General features: G+C 40.8%; 1 protein-coding gene across 4 annotated transcripts in view; it reads left to right on the top strand.

Moving 5' to 3' along the window:
* Positions 1-283: 283 nt before the first annotated feature.
* The window catches only part of SCAF8 (SR-related CTD associated factor 8), a 226,154-nt gene continuing 199,027 nt past the window's right edge, over positions 284-27,410 (top strand). For 3 of the 4 annotated variants that reach the window (XM_077348996.1, XM_077349014.1, XM_077348986.1), the window contains exons 1-6: positions 285-658; positions 20,857-20,940; positions 22,699-22,743; positions 23,386-23,547; positions 26,000-26,156; positions 26,942-27,072. In XM_077348996.1, coding sequence (XP_077205111.1) covers positions 629-658; positions 20,857-20,940; positions 22,699-22,743; positions 23,386-23,547; positions 26,000-26,156; positions 26,942-27,072 — 609 coding nt within the window. In that variant the 5' untranslated portion in view covers positions 285-628. Of the gene's footprint in view, positions 659-20,856; positions 20,941-22,698; positions 22,744-23,385; positions 23,548-25,999; positions 26,157-26,941; positions 27,073-27,410 lie in introns of all 4 variants that reach the window. The other variant, XM_077349005.1, reaches the window with a different exon arrangement.

Here is a 27,410-nt window from a genome sequence, read left to right as displayed (position 1 = left end):
TTTGGCGTTCCTCGGGCGCCTTTTCCATCAGCCCGACGGCCCCGCGCGCCCTCCTTGAATGGCTCTCCCGCCACCGCCACGGGAGAAGCGACCGAGCGCGGCTGCGTTTCCTCCGTTGGCGCCGCCCAGCCGCGGGAGTACCGGCCTCCCCCCTGAGCGTGGCGCTCGTTTTCAAGCGCCGCGGCCCCTGGGCCTCGGACTCCGCGTGACGCTCTGCCCCCCGTATCGGTGGTGGCCGCCGTTTCGCCTCGGCCGCCAGTTGGGCGTTCGCTCGCTCGCCCGCTAGAGGCCGCTCTGGCCGGCGTCTCGGCTGCTCCCGCAAGCGAACTGCGCTGCTGCAAGGGAGCGAGGAGCCCGCCCGCCATATTGGTGCCCGCGCCGCAGCTATTGCGTGTTTGTCCCTGCAGCGCCCACGGAGCCTGCCTTGGGGCGGCCAGCGGAGCAGGGAGGAGCCCCCTTCCCCAGCCCGACTCCGTCACCGCCCGTCATGGCGACGAGGCCTGTGGGCTCCTGAAGGAAAGCGGCCGACGTTGCCCCCGCGGGGAGCGAGCCGCCGTCGCCGCCTCCCGCTCGGCTAGACGCCTGCCTTGCCCTGCCCTGCGCTGTGCTGCGCTCCCCTCCGCCGAACATGGAGGCCGTGAAAGCTTTCAATAGCGAGGTCTGTGCGGGGACTCCTGCCGGGAGGGAGGGAGGGAGGGAGGGCAGCCCTTTCGCGTGTCCGGGATAGGCCGGGAGGGAGGAGAGGTTCGCCGTCTGCGGAACGGGAGTGGGGAGAGAGGCCTGTGCCTCTAGAGGGGTTTGGCCCGGGGGTGGGTGGGTGGGTGGGGGGGGGGGCTGTTGCTTAGGCAGGGAAACCATGATCCCTATGACGATGAAATACCTGGAGGGGAGGGGAGGAGAGGCCAGAAAGGGATTTTTAAAAGAAACCCGTCATCTGGGCCCTGCAGGTTGTTTTCTTACTCTCCCTCCTTCCTTCCTGCTTCACTATTTTCCTCGCCCCCCCCCGCAGGTTTTAACCTTTTCTCCATCCCCTCCTTTGGCCACTTTCCTTGTTCACCTCCTGCGCTGTCCCTCATTGCCATGACAGCCTAGATTGTTTGCGGGAATGCATGCAGATCTTGGTAGCAAGAAAAGAACCAAATGAAGCTACAGATGTGTTATTCTTTCCCTCTTTTCTAGTCTACGACTGCAGTCAAAACTAAAACCTACTGTATCAGTTTTTGCTTCTTAGGTTGTGTATCAACACAGCAACACTGCAGATGGTGGAAGAGGCCTGTAAAGTCTGCATCTCCGTTAGCAGATTAAAGCAACAGCATCATATGTACTATCCCTCTCTTCTCTGAGGGTACCAAGTTAGCCTGCTTGTTATATGTCCAGGATGTCCTGCCAAATGGGTTTTTTTGGGAGGGGGAGGTCATGCTGTTACTGACAATAAGACAGCTACATTGCTAAGGGTACAGGTTTTCTTGTGTATATGATAGAATTTGGTTGTCATCTTAGAAGAATATATAGTACACAAAGGAAGAGCATACCGGTTGCTAAAAAACTGTACATTAGCTTTTCTTGAATAAAACCATATACCTTTTAAAATCTCGTATGCTATACAAATTATATAAGGGTTTATTTTGAAAACATAATTTGATTTTTCAAAAAAGTCACACCATTTGGGCCACAGTTGAACAAAATACCAACTTTTCCTTACTAATTGTGGACCAGGCAGCAAAGTAACTAATTATTTAACTCATATAGCAGTAGAGCTACACTTTTAATGTTCAACATGTACCTGCAGTTAATGTTGAGCCATTATTATAGTAAAGTTTTTTAGTGTCCACTTTAGGCACACTTACTTGGAAACAAGTTTCATTCAAACTGATATGACTTTTGTCCCAGAAAACATTATCAGGATAGGGTTGAAAACATGAGAATTTACAGAGGGAAGCAATTAACGTTTTTGGGAATAGATCTTAAATTTAAAAAAAAATTCAATTGAATTAAAATAAAGTAAAGATTAAAAACTAATCATAATTTTAAAATAGTATCAAACAATATCAAAAACATTGTCAAAGCATTATCTTCATCAACGACTAGGTGATAAACCACGTTCAGATTTCCCAGAGATGGATTCCAGTTGGGTGGCTTTGATGGGGGGAGGGCAATAGATGTTACTAAGTGGGCATTTAACTGCTAGTTTGCAAGTAGGCTTAATTGGTTTTAGTTCTATCTGTTGAAATGTACTTGCAAGGCAGACCTAGATTGTTTTAACCATACTTCAGAATAGAATCTATTAACATTTTTTAGAAGTAGAGAAAAGGCTATTAACTTTGGGATGGGGTGGAGGGAAGAAACCTGGAAATGCTGAAACATTTGCAATACTTAATTTTGTATAAAAGATTATTTAGACTTTTTTTTTAGTAACATGGATATTTGCAAGGTTGTGGGTATATACAGTTACTTTTAGCATTTTTATGACATTTTAAAGCGGACATTCCCTTTACTTCAAACAAAATAGTAAGTATGCCAACTCCAAGAGATGCCATCTACAGAACCTTATATTACTAAAAAATTATGTTGGTGGGGGAGGAAAGTGCTGTCAAGTCACAGCTGCCCTATGGTAACCCTTGTAGGGTTTTCAAGGTAAGAGATGTTCAGAGGTAGTTTGCCATTGCCTGCCTCTGTGTCATGACCCTGATATTCCTTGGAAGTCTCCCATCCAAATACTAGCCAGGGCTGACCCTGACCCAGTGTGCAACTGTGGTAAAAAAGCAAATTCAATGCAGACTGTAATAAGAAAAGGAATATAGAATAAAATTGCTAATATCAAGCTGCCCTTGTATAATTCTGTAGGACCACATAAATCTGTAAGACCACACTTTGTGTACAGTTCTGGTCAAAAGAGGAACCAGAATGATCAGGGGGCTAGAGCAATTGTCCTAGGAGGAGAATCAGTTTAAACTCTTAGGGCTGTGTAGCTTAGAAAAAAGGTAAATGTGGGGAGGCATAATAGAGGATTATAAAATTATGCATAGTGTAGAGAGTGGACAGGGAGAGGTTTCCCCTGCCTCATAACATTAGAATCCAGGGTTATCCTGAGAAGATGAAGAGTTGAGTGATTTAGGACAAATAAAAGGAAATATTTATTCTTACAGCACATAGTTAAATTGTGTAACTGGTTGCCACAGAATGTAATGTTAGCCACAAATTTTGGGCACTTTAAAAGGGAAGTGGACAAAATTTAGTGGTTAAGGGTGGTGGCGTCTAATCTGGAGAACCAGGTTTCATTCCCCGCTCCTCAACATGCAGCCAGCTGGGTGACTTGAGTTTCTCTCAGAGCGCTCTCAGCCTCACCTACCTCACAGGGCGTAGGCAATTGTAAGCCACTATCAGACTCGTTCAGGTAGTAAAATGTGGGGTACAAAACCCAGCTCTTTTAGCCATTATGGATATGTAGCCCCTCCAGTACCAGAATGCATCTTTGTATTTGTTTCTGGGGTGTATAGGTGGGAGGATGATGTTGCAGTCAACCTGCTGTGGGGATTCCTAGAGGCAACTGTGTACACAGTGTTAGACTCGATGAACATTTGGTCTGATCAAGTATGGCTCTTTTTATATTCTTGTTTGCCATTTCAAAACTAACTTGTTTGCCATCTCAAAGCTATATGTTATGTAGTAAACTAAAAGAAATTTATTACTTTGACTTAGGTGCAGTCAACAGTAGTGTGAATACAACTTTTGTTGAAGAATGGCATGTTAGTCTGGAGAACGACTTCAAATTTTGCTCAGGGTGGTGGTTGGATAGGTATATGATGCATCCCAGTATTAATTCAGTTTGATGCTGACACTGAAAACATTGCTTTTCCAACAATGTACTGCTTTATACACAGTGCTATTAATTGTGGGCACAATTAGTTACATTTAAATTTAAATAAAAACATATTCTTGAAAAGCTGCATGCTATGGTATACAGACTAAATATTATCTAGTGATGTAGCTTGTCTTGCATGCAAATATTCATAATGTTCAGAAAGCACTTTAAATGAGTAAAATTCCCATATTCAGAAAATGACCTTTTCAGTCTTATTCAAAATTCCAGGTGGGGGATGTTTTCTGAACAAAGAGAGTTTGGATCCCTACCATGAATATGGTTAACCAGAAATTTAATTCTGGTGACCAGCAGTGAAATCCTCCCAATATTGGATTATCCTTTTTAAAGAAAAACCTCTGGAAACACAGATTGTGTATCTTTCAGACTGGTGCCAGGTTATGTATTGTTCATATTGGTGGGGAAGGGTTGCCACACATAAATTCTTGCTTCTCCTGCCTTATAAAATTTCTTATCCAACTAGCAGATTTAAAAAATATGTGTTTATTTTATCTGTGTGGAGCAGGCAGTGGGAAAAACAAACCTCTCTGGGAACCAAGAATGGTAGTCTCTAAGTCTACCAAAAATGATGTGCCTCTATTTTCATAAGCAAAATATCTGGCTCTAAATTCTGCCATTTAAAAATTGCTGTAATGGTACTTAAACATTTATAACTAGCTTTTCAGATTAAATTTTTGCCTCACTTTTTCTAGACTCTGCTGTTCCCTGTGACAGATTGGGAACATGAATCACAACATTCTTACCTGTCAGATTCTGTTCTTATTTCCCAAAGTGAAGAATGCCTGTAAGTAGCACAGCTATATTTTGTGCTCCCAACCTGGTACAGAGATGGATACACATTGGTTCTTGATTTTGCATGTGCAACTTCCTAGAGGATTCTCAGATAAAGTATGGTTTCTCTCTGTCATATGTTGTCTTTGTCTTATCTGGTTAGTTCTGGAAATGAGGAACTGATGTTGACGTTACTGAAAACAGTGTGGAAGAAGCTCACGTTCTGCATTCAACCTTGCAGGAGCTTAGCATCATCTCTCAAAGAAACAACTCCAGTTGTGTTTTGAGGCCGCAAGGCATTAATTTTTGCAGTTGTTATGGATAGGACACAATCTATCATCACTTAAAATAAAGAGAATGTAAAGAAAATACAGTATTAATTAGCTGTATTTTGGAATATTGTGAATAGACTTCATAGTTATGTCTCTGCAGCTAAATTTGTTTTCTGGTTTGGGAAGACAGAGCTGTCTCTTCTTTAGCATTAGTTTTGACCAGTGCACAGTAACTTCTGTGAGGCAAAATGCTCCAGTGAAACAAGGTAAGCAGTGCAGGAGCTAGAGGAAAAGCATCACTGCAGTTGGGATTTATTGCTGTTGTTGCTGGCAGATAGCCTCCTTATGGCAGCTGTAGAATTCCATGCCAGAAATTGGGGGGGGGGGGTCTTTTTCCTTATGGAATCTTGACTAAGATGCTCAGACCTTATGTCATTTTGTTGAAGGCAGTAGTAGGATCATATGTTTCTTACCTTCTCCAGTGTGAACTCTCACTCTTCAGTGGCTTAGCAGTTGATTTACATCTGCACTGATTTTAAACATAGTTAATGCAAATCATGGTGGTGATCTGGGTTTCTGCTTCAGGCAGTGTTATATTCTAGTTGAGATGAGATTGAGATGGGAAACATGGTTAGCATTTACCTTAGTTAAGATCAGTGCAGATGTAACACTAATCCATTATTTCAGACGACAGGAAATGATAGGGATATACAGATAGGAAAGAGTGAAGGGAGAGAGTGCTAACTCCTGTGACCTTCCAGCTTCTTAACTATGGTAAACTTTAAGAGATTGGAAATCCTTTGTGTATGCATTCTGAGACTGTTTCTGCACTAGCAGTATTGTTCGGATTTGCATTTTTAAAGGATTTACTTTTTTGTCCATTTCTGCACTGAAATCCACTTCTTCAGGTGCAGACTTGAATTGCCTCCTCACTTGCCCTGCAGCAAAGGCATCCTCAGGAAACTGGATTTTAACTTTTCAAGTGGTTCTAACTCAAGGCTACTCAGTGCGGAAATGCATGTATGCGGGTTTTTCTCTGCGCCCACCATTTTGAGTGTTTGGGGATGTCCCCTTCCTCGTTGCTGGTAGGAGAGGCCCATAAGATATTCTCATTTTATCAGTGTACTGGCCTCAATTGTATTCCTGGCAGAAGAACTCTGTCTTGCAGGTCCTGCAGAACTATGCTACCTCCATCAGGACCCTGATGTTCTCTAAGAGCTTATTCCGCCTGGTGGGGCTAGTAACACTTCTTTGGACCAATCAACAACTAGTCAATTGACCGATGCTGACCACAACTTTCTCCGGGGATATATTCAGACAGGTGGTCCCTTTGATATGCAGGTTTCAGACTGTGAACGCTTTAAAAGTTAGCACCAACACCTTGAATTGAATTGAGAACTCAGTGTAGCAGCTGCAGGACTGGTCTTATGTGTGTGTTAATAAGGACTTGTGTAGCAGCATTTTGCACCAGTTGTAATTTCCAAATATGGGCCAAAGGCAGGCCCCGTGTAGAGCGAGTTACAATAACTTAATCTAGGAGTTACTGTTGCATGGTTCACCATGGCTAGGTGCTCTGGGGCCAGGTAGGGCACTAGTAGCTTTGCTTCGTGAATATGTAAAAATGCGACACAGGGTGGTAGCTGGCCTGGTCATCTGGGTCTTCCAACTACCATCTTGTTCAGATTGTCAAGGAAGGTTCCTGTAGTGAGGGACCTGTTTACTATCTCACAAAGTAGTCCTCCCATCCTCTCATTGCTTTGTTATAAGGAGCTATGAAGGGCAGGGGTTAATATAACATGATAGTGTACATGATATGAACAAAATTCTGATAGATACCCAAGTTCATCTGAAGCAGCAGAACAAAGTTTAGTTCTGTGCATAAGCTTTTAAGTACATGCACATTTCTTCAGGGTATCTCAGTATTACTCTCTAGTGCTGTAATACATCACTTACCAGGTTTTTCTAAAGTGTAGTACCTTTAATGGGTAGTTAGGAATAAGTCAGTTGAAAAATAATTTTCCTCAAGGTCAGATTGATGAATTAATCTGAACAGTTTAGGGTTGGAGGGGGGCTTTGCGTGTTTTGTTTGAGTCAGTCGTACTGTTTTTTCATAGGTAGTTATTTCAAGCATGGTTTAGCCTTCCTTTCTCCTTATAACAGATACCAGAGGTGGATAACAGTTTTTAAAAAGCTTTATAATCACAGATAAAAATATAATAATGAGATCCATCAAATAGCCATACTCTTGACTGACTAGTATTCAGGAAGAAGCCAAGCATTGTTTAAGGGATCTTATCCCATCTCAAGAAACCACAAATGCCTTCCTTAAAAAGTTCAGTGTTGCATCCTCTCTGAAATGCCATCAGGATGCTGGCCCTTCTCCATGCTTCTTGAAGTCTAGTCTGTAAAATGGGCAGCTGCAGAAAAAGTCCATGAAAGGTTGCAGCTATTTGTATCTTGCGATTAGGGTGACGTGGAGTTGTACTAAGTAAAGCTAGCAGATGGGTAAGTATTGAGAGAGGTGATTTTTCCAAGTATGCACAATTAAGTTGGGTTAATTTTCAAAGGTATTTTTGACACCTTAAATTGTCCCTGGAATCCAATTGTCAACCAATGCTGAAATTATAAAATTGGGATGATATACTCTGCCAGTGAACAGTTAATTTAAATCCAGCAGCTCCTTAGAGACTGACAAGATTTTAGGGGTATAAGGTTTTGAGAATGAAAGCTCTGATGGACTCTTAAAATCTTAGCCTCCGGGTAGGGTGGTATATAAATATAATAAATAAAAGATTGATATTTAAGGTGATACTGGTCTGTAATTTAGCAGTTCTGCTAAAAACTCTCAGCAGAAGGTATCCCCTGAGAAGATACAGGCTGCCATTTTCTGAAGCGACCTATCATGGGCATACCCATATAAAGTTTGCTACAGTTGTACAGCAATATCATGGATTGTTATTGTTGTTGTTAGGTACAGAGTCGTGCCTGACCCATCGTGACCCCATGGAAAATGATCCTCCAGGCCTTCCTGTCCTCCACCATTCCCCGGAGTCCATTTAAGTTTGCACCTAATGCTTCAGTGACTCCATCCAGCCACCTCATTCTCTGTCGTCCCCTTCTTCTTTTGCCCTCAATCGCTCCCAGCATGAAACTCTTCTCCAGGGAGTCCTTCTATGAGGTAGCCAAAGTATTTGAGTTTCATCTTCAGGATCTGGCCTTCTAAGGAGCAGTCCAAGCTGAACTCCTCTAGGACTGATCGGGTTGTTCGCCTTGCAGTCCAAGGGATAAACATGGCCAAATCAGCAGTCTCCAAATTAGGAGCAAGTTTTCAGGTTAACTACAGCTGGAAAAATGCACCTATTACCATTATTTCTTATAATGGTTCTCTGCTTGGGACACTTTAAGGCCCATTCGACCATATTTGTTGACAGAGTACCTCATTGTGGAGCAATTAAGGTTCTTTTCCTACAAGATAACCCAGAAATTTATGTTTATATTTAATGACCACCACTCTGCCAGCTTGTGGCGATTTACAATAAAATTTAAAACCCACATAAATTACATACAAAACCATAAAACCATACTGGTAGCAAAAACCACTATGAATTTCCCCTTTCCCACCCATCCACACCATATAATAGTAGCCAGTACCATAGCTACACCTGGGGGTGATCTTCTGGTGATGTCTGACCTATGGGGGCCTATACCGGGAGGGATCTGCTCTTCCTAGCCTCGTCTCAACCAAATGCCTGGCAGAAGAGCTCTGTCTTGCAGGCCTGGTGGAACTGTGATAGCTATTTCAAGACCCTTAGCTTTTCTGGGAGCTCATTCCACCAGGTTGGGGCCAGAACAGAAAAGGCCCTGGACCTGGTTGAGGCCAGGCATACCTCTTGGGGGCTAGGAACAACCAACTCTGAGAGCCAAGAGCCCTGTGGTGGGCATAAGGAGACAAGTGATCCCTCAGATAAGTGGGGCCCAGGCCATGAATGGCCTTAAAGGTAAAAACCAAAACCTTAAACCTGATCTGGAAGCTACCTGGCAACCAGTGCAGCTGCCTCAGCATAAGCTGGATGTGGGTCCTCCAGGATGACCTTGTAAGGATCCTAGCAGCCGCATTTTTAATCAATTGCAATTTCTGGGTCAGAGATAAGGTTAGGCCCACGTAGAATGAGTTACAGAAGTCTAATCTAGATGTGACAGTTGCATGGATCACTGCGGCCAAGTGTTCTGGAGACAGGTAGGGCACTAGTAGCCTCACCTGGCACAGATGGTAAAATGCCAATTGGGCTACCCTCATGATCTAGAAAGGGAGGCATCAAAATTTAACCCCAAATTCCTGGTGTAAGGTATGGCTATAACTTGCATCCTGTGCAGGATGGGGAGGTGTGCTTCCTGATCTTGCCCCCTTCTACCCAGCTATAAGACCTCCGTCTTGGAGGGGTTAAGTTTCAGGCGACTCTGCTTGAGCCATCCAGACACTGCTTCCAAAAAACTGGCAAATGTTTTTTTTTGGGGGGGGGGGGGGCTGGAATCTGATGGCCATCCATCAGGAGATACAGGAGATAAAAGTTTAGCTGGTTGACTTCACAGTACCTTTACTTATAAGCACATGGAACTGTAAGAATTCCCCTGTCATCCATCTGCCAACTAGAAAAAACTGAAAAGTACCCTTATCTTCCATCTATATGTATATTATATATTTTTTAGATTAGACGTACAAGTATATTGAAGACCTGAATAACTAATTGGCCACTCTTTTCTACTGCTTGTATCAACTTTTTTTTGGGGGGTGGGGGTTGTGTTTATATGGAGAATTGTGGCCATAATAAGGTAAGTTCTACTTCAAAAATTAATAGAGAAAGTTGGGTTGATCATGGTAATTAAAATGTTTTGACTGATGTAGCATTTATAATATTTTTGATTTTTTGAGTTAGGATCTAGGATAGCGATCCCCAACCTGTGGGCTGCGGACCACATGTGGTCCTTTGACTGATTGGAGGTGGGCTCCGAAGGGCGCCTCCCCCCCCCCCCCCGGCCCTTTACTTCATCCCTCCGGCCCTTTACAACACACTTTGGGTGTCATTGTCTCCCATCATTCCCAGATGGGACTATCTTGTTGCAGAGAAACAAGCTCAGGGTTCCCATTGATTTGTCATTGTCATGAGTTAAAATCTCCATGAAAATAAAATGTTCCTTATGTTCATTGTTGTGGCGTGTCTGTATCTTATTTTGAAGGGATGTTTAAACATTACCATAGCGAACTGAGAGCGTTTGGGCAGTGGTTGAGAGTAGAGGAGTAAACTACCCCCCCCTCACCGGGCCTCAGTAAAAGGCGTTGAGTGGTCCCTGGCGTTGAGTGGTCCCCGGTGATAAAAAGGTTGGGGACCACTGATCTAGGAGATTTCTGTTTGAATCCTTATCTGCCATGAAAGTGGGAGTTCCAGCTTGCTGCTGGAAAGTGTGGCTTTGGGTCGGTTAGCCCAGTGGTCCCCAACCCCAGGTCCAGAGACCAGGACCGGTCCGTAGATCAGTTGGTACCAGGCCGCGGCTCCTCCTCATCCTCCTCTCCAGCTGCTGCCTCTGGGGCTTCCCTGCCACTCTGCCGCTAGCTCACCTTTGGTGCTCTCCAACAGCAACCATGGCTGGGGCTCCCCCTCGGCATGGCTAACCTTCCATGATGCTTGATAATGGACTGAATTCCCCCTATTGCATATCATTTTGCTAACTTGGGCTGCCAGCCTCACTAATGTTACATGACAAAATAAAAGCTTGGTGGGCATGTAACTAAAGTAGAAGTTGATTCAATCTAGACTTGGTGTATTTGTATGTTCAGCTCTTCAATGTGACTTTCTAAAATTACAAACTTTTGGATGGTGGATTCATTTTAGGAAGTGTTCATCACATTACTACAGATTTGTAGGCTCGTGTCTATTTTTGTGTCCATGTTAATAATTTTTATAGTTGACTTGTATTCAGATTTTTTGTCTCCTGTTGCAACAATATCTCATTTCATCTTATTGGTTCCTTACCAATACCTTACCTTATTGGTCCCTTACCTGCTGGGAGCCTTCTTTCTGCTTCAGATTTAGATAGATTGCATTGTGTTTGAAGTAACCACATCCCAAATGCAACTTCATTATTTGACTTTCAATATGGATGAAACTTTGTTTCAGCCAAACAACAATTGACAGCCTGAAAAATATGCTGCTTTTTCAGGGATAATGATTAAAAGACTACCAACATGTTTGAATATGTTATTAAATTTCATAACATTGGAAACATTGAAATTTTAAATAATTAATTGTCAAGTATATAGCATATTCATTGGTTATAAAACTTTTTGCATTTAAACAAATATATAATTAAAAGTATGTTTTACAGTGCGACAGATGGTATGGTATACAGATGAAGCATCATTTATTGCCAGATTGTCCTACATTAAAAAAAAACAACTTATGCTGTACCTTTTGCATAAAACCTCACCTTAAAAATAATATCATTTATTATAGGGTGGGATGGGATGGGATTACAGAAGTGTGATTTTGTTCCCCTAGTGCTCATCCAAATTTCTCAGTGTTCCCCAGATCCTTGGACTTTTTCATGCAAGAAATTTTGTGTGATTTTGTGTGATTTTGTGTGAACTTTCACTTTAAAAACATTTCATTCACCTGGTGAAAGTGTAGAATCTTGCTGAAAAAGCATTTAGCCATTCCAAATTCCTTGGAAAACTTTTTTGTTTTCTGAATGTTTCAGTTTTTTCTCAGACTTCACCTCTCTAATGGCCCATGGTGGAGGTCATTTGACGATTTAGCTGAATTACTGTTGTGATCTTAATCTTTTATATCTAGTGATGATCAGGGTCAAAATTGATTTAAATATTCCTATTAATTTTTCAGATATTACTAACTATAAAAGCACACATTAGTTGGTTGCAGGAAATGTGAAAGCTTACTGGTCTACAATGGATTAGAGCAGGGGTAGTCAAACTGTAACATTTTAGAACATTTAATTCAGCATATTTACTATTTTAGAAAAGCATATATAGTATATTGAACATTTTAGATGCCTTAATGCCAAATGGGATTTCTGTTATGACCTATTGCCATGACAGTTTTTGTAGACAGCTGTTGGTTGGAATCAGCAACAGAAGATGTTTCTCTTTAGTCTGCATCTTCTCTATTGTTGTGTTACTGTTCTGTCGCACTGTAAAGTAAATTTTAACTCGAAGCAGGGACTGCTGCTTGCTCCTGGAAAGATGTGTCATTACCGTAGCACAGGAAATAAATGTCTATGTCCTTTGATTGGTAAATAACATACATTTCTTTAATCAGGTAACAGCCAGTTGAGGAGATTTTGTAGTTAATAGTTTAAATTGGCATCTAGTTCAAACAGTGGATGACACTTCAAGTAACTGACCAATTCCTGGTCCTCAGTATTGCACAGTACTAGCCAGCACAATTTGTACTGCATGGTGATAGATGTAGCTATTTTATCCACAATTGCTACCTTTTATAAGAGGATCAATAATTCAGTTTTAAGAGAATTTGTTTTCTGCATTATGTTCAGGTTACATTTTAAACATAGCTAGTTTAAAAGAGACATGAAACTTTAAAAAGATATACTGATGATGCTACACTATCAGTAAATGACCCAGTTCTTTAAAAGGAGTTTTTACCTGCTGTAATCTGAGGCTATCACTTAGCCTGACACGCTTTAGCTGGCAGTCAGATCCTAGCTTTATCTTCAAGATCATCAGAGCTGCTAAATATAATTGCATAAAATAAGGGACAGAAGCATCTTACTTTTTTCTTGGTTAGGGAAATGAAACTGTTTCAGAAAGGAACTTCAAAAATTTTAGTACTTATTTGAAAATGTGCCTATAAATATTCCAAGTGAGACCAAGGCTTTGGGGAAAAAATGCTTTTTATGGGTTCCAATGAAAAAAAAGGCCTTAGAATAACAGTCTACCTTCCAAAGACAAAATCAAGATGGGTGTCTGGTGTTTCCAAATGTTAATATTAAGCATGATTAGGCTATATAATTTAAAACTTTTTCAGCAGCCATTTTGTAGTTGAATCTACCACTCTGTGTCAGAATTCCAAAGGTATTTGCAGATTAGGGACCCCTATTATTTAACCATGCAATACTATTATTATATTATATAATGTAATAATATATGCGCAAAGTATATGAAATCTGTATACTGTTTCTCAAGTGTATCTCTGTCTGTGGATATTAAAATCCACAAAGTGGTGCCATACTGACTGTAAACAGATGTTTCTGTAAACTTGGAGGACACCTCAGGTTTACAGAAAAAATTGAAGTCCTTAAAAATACATTGAGATAACTAAATCCCTCCCCTCAATTAAAAAAAAAACCCTATTGTTTGCCAACTTGTGTTAACAGTGGCATCCAGAAATTAATGACAACACAGCCAGGCCTGGAACAAATCCCTGACACGTAGCTAGTAGAGTAGGGAGAGGGGGAAAGAGGTGCAAGATTTTTAGAGAAGGGAGAAGAGGGAAGGAAGTAAAGGGGGAAAGGATGCACCTTTCCTGCATGTTTCTTGCAAGTCCCCAAATGTAATTTTTAAATATCATAGAATCATAGAGTTGGAAGATACCTCATGGGTCATTTAGTCCAACCCCCTGCACTATGCAGGACACTCACATCCTAATCACTCATCTAGTGTAACCTGCCACCCCCTTGAACCTTCACAGAATCAGCCTCTCCGCCAGATGGCTATCCAGCCTCTGTTTAAAAATTTCCAAAGATGGAGAACCCACCACCTGCCGGGGAAGCCTGTTCCACTGAGAAACTGCTCAGTTTAAATTTGAGCAGAATTGTTGAGTGCAGTTAATTGAACCATTTGTAAACTTTTAACAGCAATACTTTTTATAAGGAAGTATCTACCTCTTCCAATGCCCATGGGGAAATAACTATTTTCACTGTCAATAAATTTAGTACCAATTACCTTTGAGTAACTGAAACAGTGGAATTAGGTAAAAACAACAAAACATCACACTTCATTGGAAGAATAGTATTCCAAATATCACAAATAACTTAATGAACATTTTTTCAGAAAAATTGTGCTCTAAATCACTGCCAGCATTCTGAGCTTGCCAGGTAGTTGGTGACAACTGGTGGGGGTTGTAGGGGACTAGCCAGTAGCAATCAGGGGCCTAGGCCAGTGATGTCACTTCTGGCACATGCCAGTGATGTCACTTCAGGCACATGCCAGAAGTTATGTCATCATGCTTCTGGTGATGTGAAGACACTCTGGTACTTCGGCAAAAACTATCTGCTAGAAGTCATTTTTACCATAGGAGTATTTGCCCAGGTACCAAAGCATCCCTGCGTTGCCTGTGGCATAATGTCTCTTCTGATACACACTGCAAGTGACATTGCCATGTTTGTGGCAGTGGTAGCCTAGGCCTTCCTTTGCTGCCAGCTGATCAGTAATGGGGGAAGGGCCCCAGGGTGGAGAAATTACACCCCTGGCAGGGGCCTGTAACCCTACCCCCCCCACACACACACATATGTTGGAAGTCAGCTTTTTTCCAGAGATAGAGCTAGCGTTTCTTACTGATCCTACTGCTAATTTTAGATAACCTCAATGGTGTCAAATGCAAGTTATTAATAATTTTAATTGGTTCTCAACTGAACATTCACAGAATTCTGTGAATAAAATCCCATTTCTCAGCATTTATTTCAAAGTCAAAAAAATTCAACCATTTTTATTGTGCTCATAATTTTAAAATTCATATTGAATCAATAAATTGTATATTTTTAAATAAAAGGTTTCTGCCAAATAATTTTAAAACTTACAAAATGGAAAATTTGAGATTCTGATTTGTAGAAATGGTATCATAGGGAATAACCCTATTACTACATAATAAAACTAAATATTTTCCAAACATGATTTTTTCCCTTTTCTTTATTTTTTGGGGGTTATTTGGGTTAATTCCCTATGTAGAGCTGATACTAATGGAGAATTGGTAGGGGACAAATACTTCCTACATCTGTTCCGCACTTCTCTCATAGCATTAATATTCATACATAGAATCATAGAGTTGGAAGGGGTCATACAGGCCATCTAGTCCAACCCCCCGCTCAACGCAGGATCAGCCCAAAGGAACCAAGAAAAGTGTGCATCCAACCTTTGCTTGAAGACTTCCAGTGAGGGGGAGCTCACCACTTCCTTAGGCAGCCTATTCCACTGCTGAACTACTCTGACTGTGAACAATTTTTTCCTGATATCTAGCCTATATCGTTGTACTTGAAGTTTAAACCCATTACTGCGTGTCCTTTCCTCTGCAGCCAACGGGAACAGCATCCTGCCCTCCTCCAAACGACAACCTTTCAAATACTTAAAGAGAGCTATCATGTCCCCTCTCAGCCTCCTTTTCTCCAGGCTGAACATTCCCAAGTCCCTTAACCTATCTTCATAGGGCTTGGTTCCTTGGCCCCAGATCATCCTCGTCGCTCTCCTCTGTACCCTTTCAATTTTATCTATGTCCTTCTTGAAGTGAGGCCTCCAGAACTGCACACAGTACTCCAGGTGTGGTCTGACCAGTGCCGTATATAATGGGACTATGACATCTTGTGATTTTGATGTGATTGAACTTGTAAAACTTTTTAAAATTGCTTTTCACAGAAAAGCATATAAAGGCTTTTCTGTTCTGTTAATAATAATAATAATAATAATTATTATTATTATTATTATTATTATTATGCTTTCCTGATTCCCTGCCCACTCAGTAATCATTTGAAATCGGATTGTTCTGTAGGTTAATCATATCCACTGATTTTGTGGTTCTTACACTTGATCTTTGCTTTAACTCTAGATATTTTATCCCAGATATTGTTTTTTTTTGGGGGGGGGGGGTTGTCTTATAAATACCATTATTTTATATTTTATTAAGCTTCAGGAATCAAACAAATTATTTTAAAAGAAGGCGTTTTTAGGAATTTTTACCTATTATATTTATGTGGTTAAACAAAGTCTGAGTTAGGATATTCGTAGTTCTATCCACTTTTCTGTAATTTTTCATATTTTTAGCTCTTAGCCCATGCTGGTATACATTATTTTCCAAAGAAACACTAAGATCCCCCCCCCCCCCATTTTCTTTGCCTGCAGGTTTAAAATATTTAGCATGATGAATGGACTTAAATAAAATTGTATTGCTCTTTGGTATTTGAATTGATAGGCAATATACACCTACATTTATCATGAGTTATATATGTATGGGTAAAATATATGCTATAAACAAATTATGTGGTATCATTAATTTTGGTAGAAGCAGGCTAGCACAGACAACGCTTGTAAAGAGTTGTGAAACTTTGTAGAATGATCACTTTGTAAATTGAAAGTATCTCAAAATAATTACAATAAATACAAAAACCTGGAGGTAAGTTAATGGCTAAAAAGAATTCTGTCTCCCCACCCAGCGGAAGCTTTAGAATCCCAAGCTACTTTAAGGCTTTTTTATAAATGGAAACTCTTACAAGCTGTGACTATTTAGAATGCTATAGATGAATTTGGAGCTATGCAGAACAGTCTAAGCAGCATGAAATATGTTCCATGAACAGACGTTACAAGTGGAGACCTGCAAGGAACTTGCAGGGGAACCCATCCTATTCCCCTCTCCATTGCTTCCCCCCTATATACACACACTACTGTCTCATTCCTCTTGTCTGGTTCTGTCTCTCTTTCCCCTTATCTCAGGCATGGCTGCTGTCATTCCTATCCTAGCTATTGTCCTTTCTTCTGTCTCTATTCCATTTCATTCATGGCTACTGTCATTCACCATCTGCCTGCTTCCATTACTTTGCAGAGTTCATACGTATGTGTGGAGGGGGTGGCTCCTTCTCTGCTTGATTCTCCAGCTTCCTCTGTACCAGTACCGATGGTTTTCTGGAGGGCTACTTTCTTCCCAGATTTTTGTGGTACTCTGAAGCCATTTCAGTTATTTAGTGGGCACTTCCACCACATCCAGCCTGTCCTATCTTACCACTTTTCCAGGTCTCTCCCAACCCCCATCACCCTGTCCCTGGAATCTGCTGCACTGCAGCTATCTCCTTACAGCCTGTATTTCATGCCTTCTCCTCAATCTCCAGTCACCTCTCAGCTGGTCTACAGCTGCTTTTTTACTGCCTTGGCTGCTGGATCAGGCCCTGCTTTTCCACTGGAACCTGGAGTTCCAGCCTGGCCATCATTTCCTCCAACTGGACTGCCAGAAGCAACAATAATAATTTCAGTTATTCATTGCCTGCAGCATTGCTGCTTGAGTTCATGAATGTCATTTCTGTGCAAGTGCAGACAAAATTACTCTCTTCTTAGGTTTTGTAGTACCCGCCCAGACATTGTTTTTTAACTTGCGGGGTTTTTTTTTTTTTTTGCAAGACTGATAGCCCTGCAATTTGTAGAAAAATCTTCTGTGTAAGTGGGCCCTGTCTGTTCATTGGGCCATATTTTTACTATTAAACTATATGAAAATATATACTAATAAAAGTATAGGTAAATGTCTGGATGAAATCGTCTCTCACAGACCTGCTCTATGTAGGTGCTCTAGTGCTTCTAGAATGCTAAATACATTTTCCAGCAAACTTGGGGGACACCCCAGGTTTGCAGAAAATCTGAAACATCTACATTTTCTCAAATGTAAACTAATCTTTGTAAAAAAAAAAAAATTAAAAGATATTTCTGTGGTGGTTGATAGCTGTGTTGGAGCCCAGTGGCAGCTGAAATCGAGCCCTGGGACCCAGCAGTGGCTGCGGATGCTGGGAGCTGCTCCAGGCCCATTGGCAGCACGCTCCAGAAGCAGCTCACAGACATTGCCACCATGGCTGGGCCCCAAGGTGAGTGGATGGGTGGAGCAATGGGAAAGAAAATTAACCTACCACCCAAGTTTTGCAGTCTCCCCCTTGTATAATTCTATTTGCCAAAATATGCTGCTTTAAACATTTAGTTGTTGATTTGTGATATAACCACTTTAAAAACTTCAGTATCAAAAAAGATGGTGAGGGGTTTGGAGACCAAGATGTATGAAGAAAGGTTGGGGGAGCTTGGTCTGTTTAGCCTGGAGAGGAGACAACTGAGAGGGGATCTGATCTTCAAGTATTTAAAAGGCTGCCATATAGAGGGTGAAGCAGAGTTGTTCTCTCTTGCCCCAGAGGGACGGACCACATCCAATGGGATGAAATTAATTCAAAATAAATTCCATCTAGACATCCGGAAGAAGTTGTTGACAGTTAGAGCGGTTTCTCAGTGGAACAGGCTTCCTCGGGAGGTGGTGGGTTCTCCATCTTTGGACATTTTTAAACAGAGGCTGGATAGCCATCTGAGAGGCTGATTCTGTGAAGGCAAAGGGGTGGCAGGTTATAGTGGATGAGCGATAGGGTTGTGAGTGTCCTGCATAGTGCAAGGGGTTGGACTAGTTTAGCGATCCCCAACCTGTGGGCCGCGGACCACAGGTGGTCCGTTGACTAATTGGAGGTGGGCCGCGAAGGACGCCTTCTCCCCCCCCCCCCCCGGCCCTTTACTTCATCCCCCCTCCCGGCACTTTACAACACACTTTGGATGTCATTGTCTCCCATCACTCCCAGATGGGACTATCTTGTTGCAGAGAAACAAGCTCAGGGTTCCCATTGATTTGTCATTGTCATGAGTTAAAATCTCCATTAAAATGTTCCTTATGTTCATTGTTATGGCGTGTCTGTATCTTATTTTGAAGGGATATTTAAACATTACCATAGCAGCCAGAGTCAGAGAGTGTTAGGGCTGAGAGTAAACTACCCCCCCCCCACTGGGCCTCAGTAAAATTGTCAAGCGTTGAGTGGTCCCCGGTGATAAAAAGGTTGGGGACCACTAGACTAGATGACCCATGAGATCCCTTCCAACTCTATGAGTCTAGTATATTGACAATGTAAATTAAACTATTAATTCCTGGTTTCTGTTTGTCATAGAAATAGAACCCAATCTGTGGCTTTGCAGATGATTGTACTGAGTATGCAATTAGGGGCAGGCTCAGTTTTCACTGGCTGTTTTGGAAATCTCTGTGACAAAGTAAATAGGTCACAATGGGTGAATAGCTGAAAGAGGGCAATATATGTTCTCTATCTTAGAGTCTGGAAGTCTTATTTTTACACCCTATAAAAGTAAAATGAGTTTACTAACTTTGGGATCTTAAAGTTGGTAGTGGGTGGGAACTTTCCCTTGTTGCAGGCACTGGAGTAACTGGAGCAAGTTTGGCTCCCATCTCAGCACTGTCCTGAACATGTTCATTTACTTCGCTCTTTTAGCAGAGCCAGGGTCTGCCATTTACTCATGGAAAATTTTAAGCCTCTGTATGTTAAGTTTGCTATCAGACAGGATAAATGCTTAAATGTTTTTTTTAAACAATTGAAATTTTAAAAGCCCTGTATTTGAATAATATCACCACAATGAATGTTGTAGCTAAGAAATTATTTCAGCCTCAATTTTCCATGGCCAGTATTCCTACACTTATTGACTTCATTTTGCTTGGCTTTCCCAGGGTACATGGAACTAATATCTGCCGCTTTTTTGCTTCCCTCTTGAGTTTTTCACAAATTAGCATTTCTGGAAATCATATATAACTTTAAAGCAAAAACGTTATAATCATTTGAGTCCAGGAAGCAAGCTAAATATATTTTAAAAACAGATTTTTTTCAGTTTTATGTAATACAAATTATTATTAGTGCACCTGTTTGACCTTTCCCACTACTACTTGTGCTATTGTTCCCACTTCTTTCTTTCACTTCTAGGATACATACAGCAGTAAGAGTAACAGAAAACAAAAACATCTCTCTCGCTATCTATCTATCTATCTATCTATCTATCTATCTATCTATCTATCTATCTATCTATCTATCTATCTATCTATCTATCATCTTCTATCTTCCTATCTAATTTCACATGACTGATAATAGTAAATTCTCTTACACCCTCCTGCTCACCATTGTTTTACTGCTCCGCCTCTCAGTGATTGCCCCTCTTTTCTTTGTGTATTCCTTTACCATTGTGTCATATCTCTAGGCAAGTAAGGTATGAACTGTGGTTAATATGGCAACCCACAGTGAACATGAAGTGACCTTTTATTAAATCATACTGTTGGTTCATTAAGGTCAATATTGTCTGCTTAGACCAGCAGCGGCTTGCCAAGGTCTTTGATATCACCTTGTACTTGATCCTTATAACTGCCAGTGGTTGAATCTAGGAACTTCTGTATGTAAAGCAAGTGCCATGGCTTCTCCCCGGTGGCACCCAAACACCAACAAGAATTTTTTGGGAGTTGAAATTTTTATTTATTCAGTAAAAGAATGCAGAAAAGAACACAATATGTTTCAATATACAGAACTATGAATGCTAAGCTAATATATCACAATATGTCATATATTTCCATTGTACTTGTTGTTTCTCCCTCCCCTTTGTATTTCTATTGTTTATACCTCCAGAATTTTTTTCAACATGTATGCATACACAGTAGTTGTAATAAAGTTTTTGGGAGGTTAACACCAATTTTTTTGTCAGTTTTAAATCTGGAAGTCCTCCAGCTATGCTGTGCATTGATTTCTAAATGTGACTACCACTGTTGTGCAGATTTTGCTATCTGCTCTTCAAAATGAAACAGAAATGTTGTCTACCATTTTCCAGATCAAGAGGTCCTAACACTGCTTTAATTTCAGGTGTTTGTCTTGGCACTTAAAAGCCAAATAGTTTTCCTTGGTCTATACAGTGCTGCTCTTTCAATCCAGGAATGTCGTATTGACTATCTTTTACCCTTGCCAAGCAGCAAGGAGCCAAAACCCTTTAAAACTTGAGAAATGATGTATACAATTTATAAACTTTTTAAAACGTAAAGATGGATTTTTCTTTCCATCTTTGTTTACAAACTATTTTTTTCCCTACAGTTGTACTCGCTGAATGACTACAAACCTCCCATTTCAAAAGCGAAAATGACCCAGATTACCAAGGCAGCTATCAAGGCTATAAAGGTATTTAACATGAATAAAACTGCTAAAATGCATGTATAGAATAATTTGGTGCTCTGATGATGACAAAACATTTTTTTAATTTCTGACCACAATTAAGTTATTTTGAAACTTGAAATGTTGTGAGTCACACAAGCAGCCCAGCTGATCAGTTTGTGTACTGTTCTTCAGTTAAATTTCAGTGGTTGTAATTGCCAAAATCTCTTGGCAATTTTAGCTATATTGCAGTTACTTGGATGGTATCAGATGATGTTGAGTATGCACTGAACACTTATTCAGATGTGGATTTTTTAGACACAGATGTTTGGGAACTTGACTGAAGTTTTTTACAAAATATTGTAAAGGCTGCTGACAGATTTTTTCTTTGACTGATGGCTTGCTTATAGGATGTCTTATCTAAAGAAAATTAAACCCTCTATTTTTGTTGCTTGTGGAGGTGGGTTTCATCTAATAGTGTCTTTACCAAAGGAATGCTGAAGCTAAAAGACAGGTGGAACATAAAATTTCTTGACTATATAACAAAGGTATCAGTACGTTTTGAGTGAAGTGTTGGTATTGGCTTCCTAAATTTTCAGTATTGTTTGTAAGTTTGGATCATATTTGCCCAAGCCTGCTCCCCTTCCCCCAAATTACACTTCCTTGGGGAATGAGAGAGCCTGCAAGGCATAGTAGGAAGAAAGCAGAATTGGGAAAAGAATAAACCGGTAATAAAAAGAGCACGAAGGGAGCAACCATACTTAAGGACCCATTCACTGCATGGTGGTTGCTGTATTGGCACGAGAACCAATTCAATGTAGCGGTTAAGAGCAGTGGCCTCCAATCTGGAGAGCCAAGTTTGATTCCCCACTCCTCCACATGCAGGCAGCTGGGTGACCTGGGGCCAGTCACAGTTCTCTCAGAGCTCTCTCAGCTCCACCTGTCTTACAGGGTATCTGTCATGGGAAGAGGATGGGTAGGGAATTGGAAGCTGCTTTGAGGCTCTTTTGGGTAGTAAAAAGTAGGGGGGGGGAAACAGCTCTTCTTGTCACCCTTTCTGTTCTGTGTTACCTAACTGAATGTTGAGACTGCCACAGTGCTGTGAAGGAGAGGGCAAATAAGAAAGTGCAGCGCCTTTTAGGTGATTTGATGTTACTTCCTCACTGTCTAAACAGTCTTGCATTATCTGTGGTCTTATTTAAAAGGCTGCATGTTTTTTTTTCTTTTGTTAAAACTGCTAGTTACTTCTGTAGTTTTCAACAGCTGGATTGTGGTCCCAAGGAATGTTAGCCTAAATGCAGATATTGTTTAATCTTCTGTAAAATTATGGCACATGACCCAAAAGAAGCATTTGACTGCTTAATGGTTTTATATGCCCCCTTAGGTTTATCTGTTGTTCTTTACCTTAGAGTCATAGTATTTCCTTGTGTGTGTGAAATCACTAGTTCTCATGTTGAGAAGAGGGAAAGGAAAGCAGGATATAAAAATGTACCCTTCTTCCTTTTCCCTCATGGACACTATAGGTACAAGACAGCTTTGTAGTAATTTTAACAGAGGGAGAACTAAGTAGGGTATGAGACCCATGCCCTGCCGTTCTCTAAAACAGGCCTTTCAAGGAACCGGTTCCATTGCAGGGGGTTGGTGTGATAGAAAATAATCCCTTGAGCTCTTTAAGAGATCTCAACTCATGTGAGTTGCACCCAGATTCAACTGGATTGAACCAATGAATGTACAGGGAAGTTGCTAAAATATAAGGTTACCTTCATATAAATATTTCTTTTTTAGTTCTACAAGCATGTTGTACAGAGTGTTGAGAAATTCATTCAAAAGGTAAGTTGCCAAAGAATATTATTGTAATTTTCTATTAAAATTTTGTCTTTTTAATGTGTATTTATAGATAGATATTTTAAAGATACATAACATACATATGGGATACTGATTTTAACAAAACTTATTTAACATTAATTTAATTTTCATAATCACTAAGAAAACCTTGTTTCATGTTAGCTGTGGCTGTTTGATGCATCCTGAGTTAAGCAAGTTAGTTGGCAGTGGAAGCATTCAAGTGATATGAAACAGTTAAAAGCCCACTGAAGGTAATGCTCATTACTCAATAGCTGAAGCTGTGAAGTGGAAGCTTAAGCATAATTCTGTGTTGTTCTGATTTGTGAATTTTTTATTACTTGATACTACTTAGAGAACAATAGATGTTGTATCACTGAAACTAAGTGGAGTGTGAACCTGATTAGGAATCATTGGGAAGCTGATGAAAAAGCAGATTATACAATTGATTTGGGAAAGTAGGTTGAATATTTTTGCAGTGTTCCAGTAACTTTAAGCTTAGAAAGAAATATGGCTAGGTCAGTGTCTGCTATCCATATATTGATTCCAATATTTACATTTCTGTAATATAAACTATGCTCAGAGAATGTATTACATACAAAAGATCATTCTTGCTGTATTTTTTTATAGTGTAAACCGGAATACAAGGTGCCGGGCTTGTATGTCATTGACTCCATTGTTCGTCAGTCTCGACATCAGTTTGGACAAGAAAAGGATGTTTTTGCTCCTAGGTTCAGCAATAACATAATTAGTACCTTCCAGAATTTATATCGTTGCCCTGGGGATGACAAGGTATTTTGACTGATACTTTTTTTCCTATAAAAGTAAATAGCCCAGTTAAAGCATTCATAAAAGACTGATGAATTTCTTCTTAATGTTTATGCACACACATTTATTTGGCAGTATCACTGGAAATGAGGTATATAATCTTGCCAAAAATTCTGTAGAAAAGTGTCTGTTGGTAAAGTAAAAATGATCTGAACCTGTTAATAAAATGGTAAGAGTGCTGGGAGGAGTTGGGACTCTTCATCTAACCACCAATCAGGTAAGCTGCCCCATCCCTGATTGGCTGTCTGTCAAGCGAACAGTTAATCAGGAGGGATGGCCTGCCCCTGGAGGTGGGGTTGGAGCGGATTGCCCCCCAGTGCTCCACCCACCCTGAAAGGGTCACCGACGCCTCAGGCCTTTTTGTGATGGCAGGAATGAGGCCTTGGCTGGCCTACTTGGGGTGGGGGAGCTAGTCATATAATAAGGTCTTTTTTTTTTCTTGCTAGTCATATAATAAGGTCTTTTTAATATTGTTTTCGAGGTTTACATTAAAATTAGATAAATGGTACCATTGTGGATATTGGTATAAAAATTATGTGTGATTGTCACTTTCTGCATTGTGATTCTCATATGGCTGCTGTATGGTGAACTTTAATAATACATGCGTAGTGTTTTTGCTAAGTGCCCAAAGTAATTCACTTAGATTATCTCACGAGACTTTATAACCTTAATAATACTGGTAAAAAGGCCCAGTGGTATTATCCGCAAATAACAGGTAAGGAGGTTTACATGGTGAGGAAGATAATAAGATAATAAGATAGCTTCCTTAATGCTACCTCTTATGGTCACAGCTGCAGTGATATTTTACCCAGGTGGGGTGGGTTGACACAAGGCAGGGAAAGAGTGTAAAGCTTCTGCTCTTTTCCTCAACATTATTTTCATATTTTTTGTGTGTCATCCCATCCCCCCCTCACAGCTCATGAATGGTTAACTATGGTTGACTTTTTCACGAATGGGAAACTGAGGCTATGAGAAAGCTGTTTATTCTGGATAAGGCAGGCCACAATCCAATGCACACTAACTTGGGAGTAAGTACCATTGAACTCAGGGACGTTCACTTTTATTTAGAAATGAGGAACGAAGCCCAATTTGAAAATGGGCAAAAGAAAGGGTGAGGGAGCTAGCAGGGTGGGAGGGCTCCCACCAAGGAGGGAGGGCGAGGCAGGAAGGTAGGCTGCTTAGGGCAGTGTCACAGAGCACACCCAGCCTCTATAGCTCACCCTCACGGGAGATAGGAATGCAGGATGCAGCAAAGAGGCAAATGCCCAGGCACCATTCCTCACCCAGCCATGAAGTAAGTGTGTAAAGGTGGGAAGGCTATATACACCCAGGCATTGTTCCTCACCCTGCCAGGAGGTAGGCACCTAAAGGGGGGAGGCGGCACACATGTGGTGATGGGTGCTTGCCAAGAGGCAGACTAGCAGAGAGCACAGTGTGGTAGAGGGGCATTTTGTGGCATCCAAAAGTCATGCAAGGGAGTTATGGACAGCACAGAGCGTGACTGTCCACCCTTCCATGGCCTCCCGGAGGCCAGGGGAAATGGGGTGGGCTGCCTGGAGTGCTTGGAGCCCCTCTCCCCATGGCTAGGAGGCAAGCCAGGAGGGCAGGAAGCAGAGCGGGCATGTGGTGTGGCACAGCTGGATGGGGTGGCAGCTCGTCGTCCTCAGGCATGGGAAGCGGGGAAGAGCTTTTGAACAATGCAACAACACTCTAATTGGTCCTCATTGCAAGAGAGTCATCACCCTATTGTGGGGATGTCTTCCAGTGAGGGCCAATCAGATGGCTGTCATCTTGTCAGAATGGAAATTCACAGGATGTTCTCAATCTTTCAAACTCAGGATTGGAAGACCATACAAATGAAGTCAATGTAATTCAATGAATGAAGCACTAGATTTGGACCAGGAAGACATGGGCTGAAATTACACTTCAATCCTAGGAATAACAATGTATCATCATACCACATAGAATGTGCATGGTCCTTCTGACAAGATGTCGGCCCTCACTGGGAGGCATCCCCTTCTCCACACATGTACCACTTGCTTCTAGTTTGGCTGATGTCTTTACAAGGATGTGTCCAAATTGGGCAAACTTTGGCTTCGTGTTAATTTCCAAACCAGGGTTTTCAAATGGGTTTGTCAAGCATAGTATTGTTGATTAGTGCAGTTTATTGTTACCAGTTTTGAATATCATAGCAAATTGGTTATAGTAATTGGAAATGGAAGAGGAAAATAGGATACAAGAGTAAGGAAACACATAAACTGGAGCACTTTCTCGATAAATTAAACCGTGTTTGTGAAAAAGATCCACTCTTCCTTGTGGTTTTCTCAGACTTTTTTCCCAAGGTCTGTTTAAATTGTAAAGAAACTTTGTTGCAAATGCTACTATTAAGCTTTGTGTTAATCTTTCTTCTTTTCAGAGTAAAATCGTTAGAGTACTAAATTTATGGCAAAAGAATAATGTGTTCAAGAGTGAAATTATTCAGCCTCTGCTGGATATGGCAGCAGGAATTCCTCCTCCAGTTGTGACCCCGGTCTTGCCTGGCACAACAGCTACTATGAGTAACAATACACCAGGTTATTTATTTATTTATTCATTCATTCATTCAATTTCTATACTTCTCATCTCTGCAAGTAAACTTGGGGCAGTTTATAATAACAGTAACACAGTTAAAACCAATACCCCTCCTCTCCCCCTTTTAAATATATTCCACCTGGCTAATAATAAAAATGGTTCTGTTGTATTTTATGTTGGTGAATGTTGTCAGTATTCAAAATCTATCTTGCCGTTATTTAGAAAATGAAGCTCTACATTGGTTTCTCAAAGCAAAATTGGGTAAATTATAGTATGTGATTTTAGAATTCTTTTATTTTTGTACTCTCTTCAGGCATATGTTTGTTTTAATGTCTAAAATATCACTATTCCCTTAACAGAACGTGTAATTTTAAAAATTCTAGCATCCTGATCTGCTCTTAGTTGGCATGATAAATCATGGGTAGTTGATAAAGAACACCTCATGTGAAAAAAATGTATAACATAATTTGTTAGCACGTTAGCTTATCTTTGTGCTTCCCTTCCCAAAGGCTCAGGGCAGCTAACAGACTTTAAAAAGAAGTGTCACACTTTTAAAATGAGTATACATATGTTATTAAAAGAACAACCCAATTATCTAGCAAATTCAGAATCATTTCTAAATGTCTGAAACTCAGAAATGCCAATCAAAAAAAGAACTATCAGATTTGATTGTCTGCCCTCAATTATTAACGTATGCTAGAATAACAAAAAGTCCTCTCTTTGTAATGTTTTTATGTAACTTCATTTTGAAAGATTTACATCTTCTCCCCTTCCCACCAATGTTTAGGCACTCCTGTGACACCTGCTACACCAGCCAATGCTGTCCAAAGCTTACCTGACCCTTGGGTCTCTCAGATAACTAATACAGACACCCTTGCTGCTGTGGCACAGATTCTCCAGAGTCCACAAGGCCAGCAGGTAAAACCTAAAAAAAATTCCATCCAGGATTGCATACTAATGCAACTTTGCTGCTGCATATAGATTTTGTGGTTTACAGATATTCTCAGATTTTTAGAAACCTACTTTGACTATCCAGTTAGTCAAAAGCAAGCTGGAATGTGAAATAGAATGCCAGCAAATGTGTTTTTATGATCTGTGCTAGGACTTGCAAATCCAGTATTTGTGTTGATTGGTGTGTTGTACCTTGGTTTTTACACTGCATATCTAAAACTATTGTATTTTTCCTCAACATTTCTTGAACAGTTTGAGTATCATGTGTTGTAGATGCTTTTATTATGTTTTACTATGCCGGTCTG

Source organism: Paroedura picta, chromosome 1, assembly GCF_049243985.1.
Source record: "Paroedura picta isolate Pp20150507F chromosome 1, Ppicta_v3.0, whole genome shotgun sequence".
NCBI lineage: Eukaryota > Metazoa > Chordata > Lepidosauria > Squamata > Gekkonidae > Paroedura > Paroedura picta.
The sequence above is the reverse complement of the archived record's forward strand: the minus strand, read 5'-3'. Positions and strand labels throughout refer to the sequence as shown.